This window comes from Lampetra planeri, chromosome 23 (genome assembly GCF_965212315.1).
Source record: "Lampetra planeri chromosome 23, kcLamPlan1.2.h2, whole genome shotgun sequence".
Lineage (NCBI taxonomy): Eukaryota > Metazoa > Chordata > Hyperoartia > Petromyzontiformes > Petromyzontidae > Lampetra > Lampetra planeri.
In genome coordinates this window covers 7,904,817-7,922,573 of record NC_136129.1, presented here as the reverse complement: position 1 = coordinate 7,922,573, position 17,757 = coordinate 7,904,817, and the positions used below count along the sequence as shown (strand labels likewise).

General features: G+C 54.6%; 1 protein-coding gene across 3 annotated transcripts in view; it reads left to right on the top strand.

The window, feature by feature from the left end:
• LOC144726395 (transmembrane channel-like protein 5) overlaps window positions 1-16,734 on the top strand; it is a 71,319-nt gene extending 54,585 nt beyond the window's left edge. For all 3 annotated transcript variants that reach the window (XM_078605068.1, XM_078605070.1, XM_078605071.1), the window contains 15 exons: window positions 829-1,089; window positions 1,851-2,005; window positions 2,794-2,935; window positions 3,406-3,558; window positions 4,446-4,603; window positions 6,310-6,388; window positions 7,385-7,482; window positions 8,076-8,180; window positions 8,875-8,950; window positions 9,550-9,683; window positions 11,470-11,637; window positions 12,519-12,597; window positions 12,913-13,056; window positions 13,913-13,973; window positions 16,155-16,734. In XM_078605068.1, coding sequence (XP_078461194.1) covers window positions 829-1,089; window positions 1,851-2,005; window positions 2,794-2,935; window positions 3,406-3,558; window positions 4,446-4,603; window positions 6,310-6,388; window positions 7,385-7,482; window positions 8,076-8,180; window positions 8,875-8,950; window positions 9,550-9,683; window positions 11,470-11,637; window positions 12,519-12,597; window positions 12,913-13,056; window positions 13,913-13,973; window positions 16,155-16,168 — 1,827 coding nt within the window. In that variant the 3' untranslated portion in view covers window positions 16,169-16,734. The remainder of the gene's footprint in view (window positions 1-828; window positions 1,090-1,850; window positions 2,006-2,793; window positions 2,936-3,405; window positions 3,559-4,445; window positions 4,604-6,309; window positions 6,389-7,384; window positions 7,483-8,075; window positions 8,181-8,874; window positions 8,951-9,549; window positions 9,684-11,469; window positions 11,638-12,518; window positions 12,598-12,912; window positions 13,057-13,912; window positions 13,974-16,154) is intronic.
• Window positions 16,735-17,757: the final 1,023 nt, after the last annotated feature.

Genomic DNA, 17,757 nt, shown 5'->3' with positions numbered 1-17,757 from the left:
CCGGGCGTGCCGGCACATCTCCCCGCGTCGCCGCTCCGCCCCCCACTCCCCACCGCCCCCCACCCCCCATCCCCCACCCCCCACCGCCCCCCAAACCGTGACCACCAAGTTTCTGTGCTGGCCACAACGTGAATGTAACCGTAACCTCGGGCGTAACCCTTGACCTTGACCTGTGAACTTATCTAGATTTGAAGCTTTCGGGACTGCAAGGATTCATACTCTCAGGCTTTTTCGGTAAAGTCACGTGGGTAAAAAATAAAAATAGAAATAAAATAATAAATCACGACAACCACAGCAAGAAGCAAATGCTCAAGTGGCTTCAGCGATTGTTTCTTGCTGTGGTTGTCCCACCTGATGACGGACGCTTGTGTTGCGCCCGAAACGTCGTGATTTTTTTTCTATTTTTATTTTTTTACCCACGTGACTTTACCGAAAAAGCCTAAGAGCGCGTCAACTTATCCCCCAACCCCTTAACTTAGCACTAACCCTGTGTGCACGCGTCTGTGCGTCGCTGTGTATGCTAATACGAACCCTGTGAAACCGAGCTCGATACCCACTCACAGCCCCCTCAACACCGGTGGCGATTACCTGAACCGGTTCTGGGGCTCCCCTGCATCGACTTAAATGTGTACCCGGCGCGGTGTATAGTAAACATCGCCACACTGGGGAGACAAAGGCGGTCGGCCGGGCGTGGTGCTGCCACCCACCCGACTCGTGTGCTGTGCCGGCCTTTATAGGTGCCACTTGGCAAAGAAGCGCTTTACCCCAACAGTCAGTTAAAGGCTACACGGGGTTGCGGGGGGGATCTCTGTCTTTGTTTTTGCGCAGACTCTGAGGAGGTGCGGGGACTCTCTGCGCGCCGCGGGAGAGTGGCTCTCGCCGTGGCGCTCGGCGCTCAAGTCGGTGGGCAGCCGGTTCGGCACGGGCGTGCTCTCCTACTTCCTGTTCCTGCGCTGGCTGCTGTGGTTCGACCTGCTCGCCGTGCTGCTCACCGTGGGCTTCATGCTCATCCCGCAGTCGCTCGAGGTCACCGACTCCAACAGCACCGGCGGGACGCCGTTCCGCGGCCTCGAGATCCTCACCGGCGCCGTGAGTGCCGCCGTCGCCGTGGCATCGGCAGTGTTTTAAGAAGAAGCAGCAGCAGCATTAGCATGAGTAGCGTCGTCGTCGTTGTTATAATCATCTTAAACATCATTGTTATCGCAATCATCGGCATTAGCAACGGTAGGATTATCATCATCGTCGTCGTCACCATCCTCATTATTATCAGTGGCAGCATTAGCATCGTTATCTAGAACAGCAGCAGAAGGATCATCATCATCATCATCAGTCTGATACATAGACACACGCAAAGGTGTGCCACTCACAAGCAGCAGGAAGGCACGACTCCCATCATGCCTTGCGTTGCCACGTGACAATATCTTTGCACATGCAGTTTTCTTGGCCTTATGGACACATTTGTTTTTGGCCTGCACGCAATTTTCCAGTACAGATGGGGCTTTTCAACATTTATAGACAGCGTTAGATGTGTATTGCTGCTACAGTTGTCGACACTGCTGCTGATACCGCTGCTGCTGTTCCTGCTGCTGCTACTACTACTTCTGCTACTTCTGCTACTACTGCTGCTGTTGCTGCTGCTACTACTACTTCTGCTACTGCTGCTATTACTGCTGCTGTTGCTGCTGCTACTACTACTTCTGCTACTGCTGCTACTATTGCTGCTGCTGCTACTACTACTTCTGCTGCTATAACTGCTGATACTACTACTGCCGCTACTGCCGCCGCTACTACTGCTGCCGCTACTACTGCTGCCGCTGTTGCCGCCGTGGTGTGCGCGCGTTGACTGACAGGGCGCCTTCTCGGACTCGCTGCTCTACTACGGCTACTACTCGAACTCGACGCTGCTGCTGCGTGACGGGAGGGACTCGCCCTACAACATGCAGCTCTCTTACTTCTTCACTACGGCCGCCTACATCATCGCCTGCGCCGCGGGGCTGCTCTACAGGTTGCGCCTGTCCCCTTCCCCGGCGGCTGTGTGTGTGGTGGGGGGGGGTGATGTAGCGGTTAGCGCTACGCCGCGGTACGAACCCGGCGACCCGGGTTCGATTCCCGCTTACGGCCAACACCGGTGACGATTATCTGAACCGGTCCTGGGCCTCCCCTAGGTCGACTCGGCCTCAAATGAGTACATGGTGCGGTGTGTAAACATCGCCACTGGGGAGACAAAGGCGGCTGGGCGCGGTCTTGGCCACCCACCCCCTCGTGTGCCGTGCCGGCCTCTATAGGTGCTCGCTAACAACACTCGCCCCTACAGTTTGTTCAGGCTATTCGGGGGATCTTTTTGCATGGTAGGAGGGGGGGGTCGATGCTAAAACACAGCAAGGTGGCGATGTCACCGCTACTTAGTGGCGAATGGCGGCTGTTGTTGTTCTTGTGCGTGTGTGTGTGTGGAGAGCGGTAGTGTAGCGGTTTGTGCGCTGCGCTACGAACCCAGCGACCCGGGTTCGATTCCCGTTCACGGCCAACACCAGTGACGATTATCTGAACCGGTCCTGGGCCTCGCCTAGGTAGACTCAGCCTCAAATGAGTACCTGGTGCAGTGTGCGGTTGGGTGTGGTGCTGGCCACCCTTCCTCTCGTGTGCCGTGCCGGCCTTCACAGGTGCTACTCGTGAACAGCACTTGCCCCAACAGTCTGTTACAGGCTGCACGGGGGAGCTTTGTCTTTTTGTCGGCTGGTGCGTCACTCAGCGTGCCACGTTGATGACGCTGTGTGCCGCTCGCTGCCCCCCCAGCATGGGGAGCTCTTTCAGCCAGAACTACGTGGTGCCGGGCCAGGGCACGGACTACAGCAAAGCGTTCTGCTCCTGGGACTTCCGGCTCACGAACGAGAAGGCCGTGACCCTCAAACAGCGCAACCTCAGCATGCAGCTCAAGGTGGGGGCGACCGGGGGCGACCGGGGGGGGGGGGGGGGCGGGAGGCACATCCATTTAAATAAGGGGGGTCACCACCTAATGATGGGAGCAATCGTGCGGTGTAAGAATCAAAATTTTGCTGAACGTGCAGCCGTGTGTACGGTGGTCATGATTGGTAGCAGGGGGTCACATGGGGGAGTAACAGAGGGTCACTCGGGGGGTCATGACTAGGTGGTCACAACACGGGGGTCACGGTGGGAGGTCACGGTGGGAGGTCACGGTGGAAGGTCACGATGACAGGAGGTCACGGTGGGAGGTCACGGTGGGAGGTCACAGAAGGTCACAGAAGGTCACGATGGGAGGTCACGGTGGGAGGTCACGGTGGGAGGTCACGGTGGGAGGTCACGATGGGAGGTCACGGTGGGAGATCACGATGGGAGGTCACAACGATGGGAGGTCACGGTGTGGGGGTCGTGCGCCTTCCATTGCAGGAGCTGCTGGCGGAGCTGCGTGCCGACGATGAGGCGCTGTCGTTGCCGCAGCGCCTGCGGAAGCTGCTGGTGCACGTGGGCGTGTGGCTCGCCACCACCGCCGCCTCCGCGGGCTCCTGCGCGGGCATCTACTTCCTGTCCAAAAATAATAAGGTGGCGCCGCACGCACGCACGCACGCACGTACACTCACGCACGCACGCACGCGCACACACACACTCACGCACGCACGCGCACACTCACACACACTCACACTCACGCACACTCACACAGACTCACGCACTCACGCGCGCACACACACACTCACGCACACACACACTCACGTACACGCACGCGCGCACACACTCACGCACGCACACACACACGCACACACACACTCACACACACTCACACACACTCACGCACGCACGCGCACACACACACTCACGCACGCACACACACACTCACGTACACGCACGCACGCGCATACACACTCACGCACGCACGCACACACACACTAACGTACACGCACGTGCACACACGTGCACGCACGCACATGTACGTGCGCACACACATGCGCGCACGCACATGCGCACGCAAATATAAAGATCCCCCGTGTAGCCTTAACAGACTGTTGAGGCAAGTGCTGTTAGAGTCCGGCCGCATTTGTCTCCCCAGTGGAAATCTTTACACACTGCACCAAGTACTCATTTGAGGCTGAGTCGACCTAGGGGATGCCCAAGACCGGTTCAGATAATCGTCACTGGTGTTGGCCATGAGCGGGAATCGAACTTGGCTCGCGGGTTCGTATCGCAGCGCGCTAACCACGACACTACCGCTACCCTCGCACGCACACGCACGCGCATAGCAGTACAAACGAGCCATGGGCCCTCATGTTCCTCTACCCCCATATCCCAATGTCCACACGTCTCCACATCCCCTTGTATTCACGTTAGTGGATTTTCCCCGTTTTCCTACATCCCCCCCCCCGCGTCCCTGTGTCTCAGTGCCCCCATGTCTCTCCGCATATCAATGCCCCTGTTTGTCCCCCTGTCCCCCGCAGCACAATCAGGACGGCAACCTGGCGGACGAGGCGGCCCTGCTGCTCCTGCCGTTTGTCGTGTGCCTCCTCAACCTGGTGCTGCCGCTGCTCTACTCGCTGCTCGGCCTGGTGGAGGTCTACCGCCACCCGCGACACCGGATCTTCGCCAACATCCTCCGGTCCGCACCGCCGACCCCTACTCGGCCTCCGACCTCCTGACCTGTCTCACCTACCCCGACTCGCTCTCCGGCCTCCTGACCTGTCTCACTGGCCCCTACTCGCCCTCCGACCTTCTGACCTGTCTCACCGACCCCTACTCGCCCTCCGACCTCCTGACCTGTGTCACCGACCCTGACTCGCTCTCCGACCTCCTGACCTGTCTCACTTACCCCGACTTGCCCTCCAACCTCCTGACCTGTCTCACCGACCCCTACTTGCCCTCTGACCTCCTGACCTATCTCACCGACCCCCACTCGCCCTCTGTGACCCTCTTGCCCATCCCAGTGTCCGACTGTTCTACAAGGGGAAGGAGGGAGGGAGATTCGAGCCGTGTGTGTGTGCACGTTGCTATGTGTGTGTGTCCACGTTGCTATGTGTGTGTGCGCATTGCTATGTGTGTGTGTAAGTGCGCTTTGATACGTGTGCGTACGTTGCTACTTGTGTGCGTGTGCACATAGCTATGTGTGTGTACGTCCACGTTGCTATTTGTGAGAGTGTGTGTGCACGTTGGTGTATGTGCACTTTGCCGTTCCTGTGTGTATTTAGATGCATGGGTGAGTATGTGTGTATGTATGTATGTTGAACGTCTTTCGCACAGTACATAAGCTAACCATTGAGAATAGGTTTTTACCCTTTTATCTGGCAACAAAACAGGTGTTAAGTTGTTAAAACAGCAAACTGAAACCTTTTACAAGGAATCATGTCTGCATTAACCACAATGCTTGTGGTCAGAATGCTAACAAAAAACATACTCTGATAATATAAGCATTGTCTTTGAAACTGATTGGTCCACACCAGAGACAGCTTTCTTTTGAGCCTCGTCTCAATCGGTGTTAGACCAGAGGACGCCAAAAGGCGTACGAAGCTAACCATTGCTAAGCGGAGGTGCGGGGTCCTAATCGGAGGTTCGGAGTGGTGGTGCAGCTGTTCACGCACCGCCCTACGAACCTGGCGACCTCAGTTTGCTTCCTGGCCAGTCGGGAAATCAGCGGCGGGCGACCTCCCAACCTGTGCTGGGTCGACTCGGCCTCAGACGAGTAACCAATCACGGTGTCCGTGCACGTCGCATCGGCACTGGGGGAGACACAGGCGGCGGTTTACGGCACTGACCCCACCGCCCTCTTCGCACGCCACGGTGGCGGCAACGGTGGCGGCCCGTGATGGGGACTCGCCGACGACACCTGTCCCATTCAAATCAGAATCTTTCTTTAGATCGGAGGAATCCGATGAGCTATGGAGCTTGTACTCTTTTTTCGGTAAAGTCACGTAGGGAAATAATTAATAAAATTTCCTTTATAATAATAGAAATAAAATAATAAATCAAGACGTTTCGGGGACGTCGTGATTTATTATTTTACTTCTATTATTATTTCTAAGATTTTTATTATAATTCTTTTTACCTACGAGACTTTACTGAAAAAAACCTAAGAGTATGAATTCTTGCAGTCACGAAAGCTTCAAATCTAGAAGCTATGATGCTCTTTTTTCCCGACTAATGTCTAGTAGGGGCGGGTCAACACGTTACCGTTGAGTAGGTCTGTGTGCGTGCGTGCGGACGTGCGTGCGTGTGTGCGTGCGGGCTTGCGTGCGGTCGTGCGTGCGTGTGTGCGTGCGAGGTGATACGAAGAGAGAGTGACCCGGCCATCGTGTTGCACTCTGCTCGCAGAAACGTCATCCTGAAGATGTCCCTCCTCGGCATCCTCTGCTACTACTGGATAGACATCGTGCCAGAGTCGAACTTGACGGTGAGGATTGTCTTCCCCCCATCGCTCTGTCTCTTTCTCTTCTGCTTTTCTCTGTCCTGCTATAGATACAGTGCCGGATTATCCGAGTAGCAAAAGTATCATGTGCTACGGGCCCCGCACTTTCAAGGGCCCCGCACTAAACGTTTTCAAGCTATCAATTCCGGTTCAGTGATTCTGCACTTGCTCTATTACTATAGTACTATACCGCCTTTAATTTTTTACGAACGACTGGGTGTTTAAGGTGAGCGATTTGTCGTATTATCTGGCCGTATAGCAAATGAAAAAATACAATTACTTTCCTATGCAAGTAAAACATTTATGTTTAAATATTTACGTGTTTTTTTAAATTTTATTTAGGGCCACTCTATAACATATGCTACAGGCCCCGCACTAGCTTAATCCGGCACTGCGTAGATCGCGACTCTGTTCGTCTCGGGAGACCAGTTTGTCTAAACAGGACACGGCGAGGGCCCCGTGTATCCTGGTTCTGTGCTTTGTTTGATTCGTCGAAAATGTAAACAAATCATCAGATACGCGACTGGCAAGGGACTCACGCTGTCACCGTGCCCCACCGTCCTTCTGCCTCCTGACCTCTGACCCGAACTTTCCGCCTCTCCTTAACCGATATTTGGCGTGCGTCTTTGTCTGTTTACATGCCCGTGTAATGATCGCCTTAGATCTATTTTGATGTCTTCCTCTAAGACATTTGTCCGAGCCTACTTTGCTTGCTGGAAACTCATTTGATTTAATATCGCTCGATGTTTGCACACTGTATTTATCAAATTTTGCTTCTGTGAACACGGCTGTCTTTTGGCCCCGGTGTTTCCGTTTTTTCTTCATTGTCGTCCTTTGTTCAAAAAGCCTTCGGCTCTTTTTCGATTTGCTGACCCACGTCACTTGCAATTAAGACTAATCCATCTCTTGATTTCTCATGTTGTAAACAAAAAAAATACTTGAACTCCTTTAACCCCTGACCTCTCACGCGTGACCCCGCAGTGCTGGGAGACGTTCGTTGGGCAGGACCTCTACCGCCTCATCGTGATGGACTTCATCTTCAGCCTGCTCGAGACGTTCTTTGGAGAATTCATCTGGGGGTATGTGTGGTGGTCGACCCCTATATAGACAAAGATTCACCCACCCCTATAGCCTTTAACGGACTGCTGGGGACAATTTCTCTCAGCGAGCACCAATGAAGGCCGGCACGGCATACGAGTGGGGAGGGTGGCCAGCACCACGCCCGGCCGCCTTTGTCTCCCCACCGGATATGTTTGCACACCACAGCAGGTTCTGATTTATTTTGCCCACTGTTCAGGTCAGGTCAAAATATTAAAACTAGTTTGTTCTAAAGGGGGGGTTTTAAATACCGTACATTTATATTTCGTACCGTTGTACTACTTTTATACCTCGAGTTGCTTTTTAAGCAGACTGATGGACAGTCATCCTTCAGTATATCAATATGATGATGGTGATGATCGCGGTGATTATCATGATGGTGACGTTCGTGAAGATGGTGATGACGATGGTGATGACGGTGATGATAATGATGAGGGTGGTGACGATGGTGCTGCTGATGGTAATGCAGATTGTGACGATGGTGATGATGATAATGATGAGATGATGATGGTGACGATGGTGATAATGATGATGGTAATGATGATTTGGTCGGTACTGGTGGATGTGGTGCCAGGTTGGGTGCGCGCTGCTGCTACAAGGGTGAGGACGGCTCCCACAAACCCGAGTTCGACATCGCTCGCAACGTCCTCAACCTCATCAACGCACAGACGCTCTTGTGGTACAGCCCACACGCTCGATCGCTCACTCCCTCACACTCTCCCACACTCTCGCACACTCTCGCACACTCTCGCGCACTTTCGCACAGTCTCACGCATCTCCCGCGCTCTGACGAACTCCCGCATGCTCTCACGCACTCCCGCACACTCGACCTGTCACTCTGGTGCGCTCACTTGCTCGGTCGCTCATACTCGCAGACGCTCGCTCGCTCGTTGGCTCACGCTCGCGCGCGCTCACACGCGCTCTTGCTCGCTCACAGTCGCTCTATTTCGCTCGCTCGCCCGCTCACTCAGTCGCACTCTGGCCATCACACGTTCATGCGAGCTGCTCACTCCCGCGTGCCCACTCGCTCACACTCGCACCCTCGGTCGCTCGCTCGCTCGCACGCACACACGCACACACACACGCACACACGGGCACGCACCCATTTCCCCCGATGCCAGCTCTGGGCAACGCGAGCAGTGACGGAGACTTCATTTTCCGGGAGGGGTCTTCTCAGGATGTCCGTGCAATTCATCTTTAATTTTATTTGCGTCAAGAAGGCAAACTGCCGTGTCCGGAGAACGCCCCCTCCCCCCCGACGGCACACCGCGCACACGAGGGGAGAACACGCGTGACGTTGGCGGAGCAGCGGAGGGCGACGGGGTCGGTGATTAACCGAGTGTCCGCGTCGGCGTTGTCCTCTCCCCACCCAGGCTGGGATTGTTCTTCTCACCGTTGCTGCCGTTCATCCAAATCATCAAGCTCGTCATCATTTTCTACGTGAAGAAGGTGACTCCACGCAGCCAGGGGTTTACGGCCACTGCACACACCGCACACGCCGGATGGCTGGTAATCACTGACAGCTGTACCATGGTGGGTGGGGGGCGGGGGGGGGGGACTGCGAGAACGGGAGTTGAGAATGGAATCATTCGCGCGACATCGGCCCAGATGGATCATTCATCCAGTAGTGGATAGATGATAGATGATGGCTGCCGCTGATAATAATTACGACGATGACAATTGTTTGATAACGTCGCGTGCGTACTGCACATGCATCGCGTGAGCAGTGGCCCCTTTTCCACTGGCACATCCGAGCCGTGCCAGCGCGGGGCCCGCACGGTGCCGGTGGTCTTCCCAGCGGCTATTCGCCGAGCCGAACCAGAACCAAGCCGTGAAATGTGGGCCTCATGGGACGTCTCGATCTGGCGTGGGGACCAAGCAGGGCCAGGGGCGGGGGCGAATGTAATTTACGCGCTGACTCAGCGGCACGGCTTCGGGTTCTGCAGTGGAAAAAGGCGTAAGAAGCGGCGAATCGATCCATCGTTGGATGACAACCCCCCCCCCTCTCCCCCCCCTTGTCGCCCCGGTGACCCCTGACCCCCTTCCAGCTGAGCCTGCGCATGAACTGCCAGCCGCCGCGGCGGGCGTGGAGGGCCGCCCAGACGTCCACCTTCTTTATCTTCCTGCAGTTCTTCCCCGCCTTCGTGGGCTACGTGAGCCTGGTGGTGGTCCTCATGTGGAGGTGGGTGGCAGCGGCGGACCTGCGGGGTTGAGGGGGGTGGGGGGGGAGTTGCGGCATGCAGCGCACGGCGATGGCGGCGGTGGTGGCCACGTTGGTGGTGAGGCTGCTGCGAGACTGGTCGTTGAAGGACTGGGTGTCGCGGAGCATCGGAGGACCCCGTAGCGTCGGAGGGGGCTTAGCATACCCCTCCCCTGACCCCCCCCCCACCCCCACAACAAAATGTTCGTTCGATATTCAACGCCAGTCGTGGGTTTGCTTCAAAGTTCGGCAAACGCACGTAACCGTGACTGAACTGACGCAGATGTGCCCTAGCACGTGTGCGTTAGTTCAGTAAATCACCGCATACTCATGGAATACATCTGTCCCTACGCAAAAAACATATATCAAAGTATTTTATTTTGACGAATTATATCGGCCACACGGCATTCTGGGAGTGCATCATTTCAGCAGCATTGTTTCAAAGCAGGCAACTTTGGACCGGTTTTGACACACGGTGTCTCATCAGTAGAGTCGAGCTCGCTTGAAACGAATGCTGGTGAACTGCCGATCTCGCAGGGGCAAGGACCCTGACTGACGCTTTCCGCTCTGGGGGCCTCGGTTCGACGCAAAATGACGCAGTGATACGCAAACTCAAAATAACCACCTGCGTCTTTGTGCAGAACGTAACAAAACAGATACGCAGACAGTATATCTCCCTTTCACACGTTGCGCGTGTGTTCTTGTTTGTTCACGTGGAGAGATGGATTCGCGAAGGAGATATTGCTCATTGGATTTCCTTTATATATTCTCTACTACCAAGCTCATGGTCGTTTTTTGAGTTGCGTGTCGAAGGATGCACGGTAGCTCGCCCTCTGCCGTTTGAGTGCCGTACAGCAGCTCCACGGAGCTCGCACCCATTCTGCGTGGCGTGTGTCGTCGTGCCCCCCACCCACCCCTGTTGAGTTTTCTCAGTGCCCCCCCCCGTCCCGTCGTGTTGAGTCTATGATGCAGTGCTGAGTCTATGGGCAGTGTTGAGTCTATGGTGCAGCGTTGAGCCTGTGGACAGATATCAATGGTAAGGGGCCGTCCATAAATGACGTCACACACCTGGGGGAGGGGGGTCAGACATTTGTGACGATGTGTGATGAGGGGGGGGGGGTTTGAGAAATGTGACGTCACATCAAAATGCGCAACTTTAAATAAATATAGACAACACGTATTTAATCTGCCGCTGCACATGCGTGCCACCGCACATTAAATACGCACTACAATAACAATAGTTTAAAGCGATTTGAAGCATGTTTTATTTTTTTTGACGTCATTTATGGACGGCCCCTAAGCAATAAAACCCATGTTGCGTCAGTCTCCTTGAGCCAATGATTTTATCACTCTTAAGTCACACTCGTGTGAGGAAGGCAAACGGCCCCCTTCCGATACAATTACTGTACACTACTTACACGTGTTGTGCTTGTACACAGCTTCTAGCGTCTTTATTTTCGTCTCTTTCGCCAATATCTAATCTCGATTGTGCTGTTGGCGTCACATCACGGGCCTAACAACCCATTGGGAACTCTCGCAAGGTGAGTGCCGCCCTCGTTGCTCATGAACGGAAGCGGATATCGCAAAACTACTTCTGAGAAGCCTTTTACGTGACCGCCGGGACCCTGCGGTTGATGATCGCCGTGTCTCTCGCTGGTGATCGTAATCATAGTAGTAGTAGTAGTAATTATCGGAGGTGAACGCTTGTGATGTTAAAATGACCTCAGGTGACCTCTCGTGACCCCCCCCCCCCACCTCCCCACCGCAGGAAGACTCCGAGCGCGAACTGCGGGCCGTTCCGCTCGCTGCCGCTGTTCTACGACGCCGTGCGCCGGTGGGTGACCGAAGTCGACAAGACGCGGTCGGCGGCCGTGTGGCTCTACATCAACTTCATGGAGAGCGCCCTCTTCTTCTTCATCATCAGCGCCTTCCTCCTGTGAGCTTCCCGCACCGACACAAGCTCCCCGTGCCGCACTCCCCACCCCCCCACCACCAAAGAAAGACGGTCACCTCCGATTAGCACGGTTGGCTACGTACGGTGCAAAATAATAAACGTTTTTGGGTTAGCCAGCGTAAATATAAATGTGTGTCGTGAAAGCCGCCACCACCCGACACGGCCAATTAGTAAGGTTTTTCACGTGAACAGAATGTGCCAATTCGTCACTCGTACAGCACACCGGTTGTGTGTTGGAGAGTAAACCCACAACGTTACAAATTCGAGTACGACGTTTCGCCAGTAATTACAAGAACCAGCCTCATCAGGCGCACAGCCACATTTGTGGAGAAATCCTGTTTCGGTCTTGGAGGGATAAATGTGATGTCGTCACAATCAGGTGCAAAAGCCAGCGGGGGGGGGGGGGGGGGTTAATGTATGCATGCGGCCATCTGGAACGCTCTTCCTTCCGATATTAAGAAGTCACTGACGCTGTGCACTTTTAAAGCATCTAGATTCAAAACTAATTTCTTAAGCACTGCTTTGTGTTTATTTTGGTTTCCTTCCCCCGCACCTCCGATTTCCAAGGTTGGCTATGTACGGTGTGAAGGAAGTTCAATATACAAACGACCGCTGTTACAGGTGGAGATGAAACAAGTCGTGCGATTTCGAGAGCGATCGAATTGCGCAACCGAGCGCTCCCGTGCGCGTGTGGTTTCCGGAATTAGACGCGACGTCGATTTTGTCCGTTTCTGCGTACGTTGAATTTCTTTCGCATCCGTACGCAACCAACCGTGCGCTGAATCGGAGGTCGCCGGTGTTAAGCCCGTCGCGTTCTATCGAGTTCACTCTCCTGGGCGCGGGCGCCGCGCGTCTCTCCGCAGAATGGCCGTCTACATCCAGTATCAGCTGTACGACGGGCGGAAGCAGACGGTGAAGCTTCTGCAGCAACAAATCAAAAACGTGAGGCTGCTCGCCGTACGCAGAGGTCAACGGGCCCCACAAAGAAAACTCAACCTTCTTGTGCCACTGTGGTGCTATGCGAGTTGTCGTCGCCGCGCACCAGAGATACTCGCTGGTGTGACCTCGTGACCCCTTGTCCACCATGTGACCTTGTACCCCCCTTGACCGCCTTGTAACCTCATGACCACCACGTTGCCTCGTGAGCAGCGTGTGACCTCGTAAAAACCGTTGACCACCCAGTGGCCATGTGAGCCCCTTTGCCCGCCCCTTCACCGTCTGACCCTGTGCCCCCCCACCCCCACCCGTGCCCTCCAGGAAGGGCACGACAAGCAGTTCCTGTTGGAGAGGCTCCAGAATGAGCACAAGAAGAAGCAGCAGCAGGGGAACCGGCAGGGCCGAGCGGGAGGCGCGGGGAATACAAAACCGTCGGGGGGGCAACCGATGGGTCCGTCCGCACAGGTACCGTGACCCCCCTCCCCTCCCCCCCCCCCACAAAAAAAACACTCTGATCCCTCCAGCAACATTCCTGCTGCTCGTTTTCACGTCACATACTCCTCTCCCGAGTTGCTTGCATTCAGAGTCCTTCGTGAAAAAGTCCACTGCGGGGTGGAGGTCCCCCCACGCCGAGTAGTCGACGCGGCACGCCGAGCGACACACCAAGCGATACACGCCACGCATACACCGCGCACACCACACACACACATACACCGTGCACACCACACACACATACACCACACACACGTACACCACACACACGTACACCACACACACATACACCACACACACACGTACACCACACACACACATACACCGCGCACACCACACACACCACACACATGTACACCACACACACGTACACCACACACTTCACACACTCACTCACACCACGCTGGTCAGTGCGGGTTTCACGAAGGAGGAGAGGGGGGTTCTTCAGGATCGGTTTCGTCGTGCCGCGTGTCTGTCCCCGTATGCTGGTGCTAGGGTAACCGGGCGTGCATGCTAGTGGCGAGCCTGGCTGTCGCGCCGTGTGTCCCTCTCACAGTCAGTCGACCCACGGCACCTGGGTCTGTCCTGTGACCTCCTGCCAGCGGGCATTCGAAACTTCACGGTGGTCTTAAAGTGCACATAGCCTGGCGCAGGCAACGTGGTGAATGGTAGTTGTTGTTGTTGCCAGCGCTGGGGGGTAACCGGGCGTGCGTGTTAGCAGCCGCGTGTCCCTCCCCCGCTTGCTGCGGCGAGCGTTGTTCTCCGTTGGGCTGTTTATTACGCGCGTGACACCCCCCCAACCCGCCCGCCGTCTCCGTTTGTCCCCCAGTTCCCGGAGAAGACGACCACGGAGGGCCGCGTCTCGTTCCCGGGCGTCGACTACTCCTTGGGTGAGATCCGGCACCGCCGCACGCACCTCCGTGGTGGGGCCGTCCAGGCAGCGCGCTGTCCGTTGCTGGCCCCTCGGCATTCTTGGGCCTTTCAGACCCGGGCTCAGCGACCGCGATCTAAAGTAAAACGGAGCGCGGAACCCGTTTTAATCCACTGCTGGATGAGGGCCTCCACACCGCCTTGTGGGCCATGAGGGATGTTTGACCACACCACCTCACCGTGCTGGTCACCTCGGGTTGGCGAAGCTGGTGGGGGGAGTGTAGAACAGTGACAGATTTATCTGCACCGCACTTCACGACGCCTACTTACACCTGTCTTTGGCGGTCACCCATCCAAGCACTATCTCAGGTTCAACCGATTGCGGGTGATCCGGTAAATGGCCGTTATGCATCGGGATACATTTAGGGCAGTCTTGGGACAGCAATGGCATACAGCAATCGGATCATCATCATACAATGGGAACCGGGTTTGTCGTTTGACGAACAGTTTTACGAGGCAAAATCTAAATGCAGGTTTCTCCTGCTTCATGCGGTAGTAGTAATAGTCGTAGATGCATTCCAAACAAAGCCACACGAGGAGACAGCTGATCTACCAAGTAGCACATACAGTACGTACAGTACCCACACAGTACGTACCGTACACACACGGTACACAACACACTATCGTCCCACGTCCGACCGCAATACGAGTGAATTCACACCGCACGCGGTTGCGAATCTTCGTGAGAAATAAGTTAGCCGCGCACGAAGGGAACGTGCGTGCCTGGAGCGAGGGACAAAAAACCCTGTGCAGCAGCAGCAGTTTCATTGAGTCATGACCTCGAATTGCGACGACGAATCGGCTCGCGTCGGCGGGGTTGTTGGTGATCGGCACCGCCACACACAGCTGTTCGCCACCAGGTGGTGGTGGCGGTGGCGGCGGTGGTGGTGGTGGCAGAGCGGAAATTGGATTTTTCCAGCCGCCAGCCTTGCCCAGACAGTCATGACAACCAAGAATGAAATGAATAAAAAATATACATGCACATACACACAGTATGTGCTTGCCAGTATATTATTGTCTTTTGTTTTGTTTAGCAGATATCAAGTGCGCGCAAAGTATGCTTTAACACAAAATACCCCTTTTGGATGACTTGGCGCAAGAACGAATTTCTATTTTAAGAAATGAAGATAGCGTGGGAGAGATGTCTGGGGTTTTCTTTGATGTCTTGGCAACGTAGATTATTAGCTCCGTTTCGTTTTTTAAATCTCTAATCAAATTCACATTTGCACGGTCGCAGCAGCAGCAGCGAGGGTCCAATGTAACTCTTGCGATGATTTCATCATAAGCGGCATTGTGCAGGGATGCGCCGCTGCAAGACCCAGAGGGTTGGTGGGGGAGCCGTGGGGCCGATGTCTGTTAGAAGTCGAGACTTTTGACGGTGGAGTTGCAGCAGCCAGAGAAGGGTGAAATGCGCCAGAGAGTACGTCCAGAGCTGGAGATCGGTCGATGAGACCAGCGGTTCGTGTGCGGGAAGAGCCCGACACATCGTTTGATCTCCTCTACGGATAACTCCTCTGAATTTATAATGGGGTCCGGTCTCACTTAACGCACGGCCGGGTCAGTATGTGTGTTGGATTGGGGTCGAGGCGGTACAATTAGTGTGTGTCCCCCCCCCCCCGTCTGATATAACCCCATGGGGGGGGGCGGGGGTCACATCATGACCTCAGCTTACGCATCGCCATGCCATCAGCAAATCACCACCGGCTTTGTTGGACAAAGTGCATCAGGAGGTTTTAGTAAATTGAGATTGGTGTGAAGGTAATTTCTCCCTTTTGTTCCGTTGCGGCAGCTATAAATGTTGCATTGTATTGCCGTCCGGTCTATTACAAGGGTCAGAATTCGGTAAAAAAAAAACAATTAAAATTAATAAAAGTACAGCTATCGTGCTGTGACGGTTCCACCTGAAGACGGAAGCTTGTGTTGCCTCCGAAACTTCGTGATTTTTATTTTATTTTTATTTTACTTTTATTAATTTTAATTTTTTACCTACGTGACTTTACCGAAAAAACTTAAGAATATGAATCCTTGCAGTCAAGAGCCGCAATGCAACGTGAATTCGAGACCGGCGGTCCTTAACAAGTAACGTCACAGAAGCAGTCCTGGTCTATTACAATCGCCATATTTGTCTTCTGTGCTCTCAGGTCCTGATTACTGAGGGACGGCCTGGGCAGGTCGTCACGGTGATGGACCGAGCGACGCTGAGGGTTGCCCTCGCCACCTACGCTGTTGCTGTTGCTGCTGCCACGACCAGTGACAATGAAGTGGCGAGCGGTCGCTCCCGCTCCGTCCTCCTCACTCCTTTACGCCTCCTTCCTCATCCTCCCCGTCGCATCGTACGTCCTGGACGTTAAACTCCCCGGCGGGTTCGGCGGCCGAGCGGATTTGCGGAGATGTTGCCGCTGCACGCTGCGTGTGGTTGCCGCCGCACGCTGCTACACACGCACACGCGCGTCACGCGGGAGAGACGACCACTCGTAACTTTACACGATGATTGATTTTTGTTACGCCCGGCACGTGTAACCTTGCGTAAATTCCGCACATTTTGCACTTGATTGTTTATATATTAATTATGGTTTTACTGTAACCTCGCTCTTTAGAGGGAAAAAAACACTTGTCACGATCACCACCTAACTCCCGACTGTCGGTATCATTTGTATATATATATAAAAAAGAAAACTGGCTTAATTCCGGTTTTGTTTCTAAATAAAAATGTAAAGCACTCGGCTCGAATCTGCTGCACCTTCCTGGGGTTGTCGCGGTGGCGAGGAGATGTCATCTCCCTCGCCTGGTGTGCAGGAGTAGAAAAAAGAAACGGTAAAAAAAAATGTTAAATAAAAAACACACGGTGCACCCGCTCCTCCGTGATGACTGACAAATGGCCTCTCCACAACAATTTCCCCTGGCGTGCCAACAAACCACCCCGTCTCCCACAGACACACGAAAGCGCCCATAACACGCGGAAAACAAACATTACTCAACACGGTGCAGCAGCCAGCAGCAAGGCCTTTTTCGCTGTCTTCGGCTTTCTCCAAATGTTTCGCTAAGATGTTTTGAAGAATGTGCCCCTCATCGAAAAACGAACGGGTGGGCGAGCGCGCGCGCGTGTGGTGCACGTGTGTGTGTGTGGTGTGTGTGTGTGGTTGTGAGGTGAGTGCAGAGCCGGGTGAGATGTGAGGCGAGTGGTGAGATGTAGAAAGGTGGCTGGCGGTTGTGTAGCGTGGTGTGTGGCGTGGTGTGTGGCGTGGTGTGTGGCGTGGTGTGTGGCGTGGTGTGTGGCGTGGTGTGTGGCGTGGTGTGTGGCGTGGTGTGTGGCGTGGTGTGTGGCGTGGTGTGTGGCGTGGTGTGTGGCGTGAGTGGAGAGGGCTTTGGGGCAGTGAGGTGAGGCATGTTGGCCCTCATAGGTGAACGTCGGGCCCTTTGAAGGGAGATAGAGACCACAGCCCTGGAAGGAGTTGGGCGTCGCGGTGGCTAGGAGATGTTAACTACCTCGCCAGGTATACAGGAGGTCGGTGGGTTCGATCCCGACCCTGACGCCTGCTGTTTATTTGGAGTTTTCCTGTGTCTCTCTCCCCGTGATCGCGTGGATTTGTCTCCGGGTTTTCCCCTCCACACTTACAAGCAACAAATGCCTTTCGAGTATTTGACTGCTATACATGTCCACGTGATAAGCCACTTCCTTGGGCTATCACTTGTGAGAGCCAGGTAGCTGGTGAATAAAAGAGTGGTACAGCTCGGTGGGCCTTA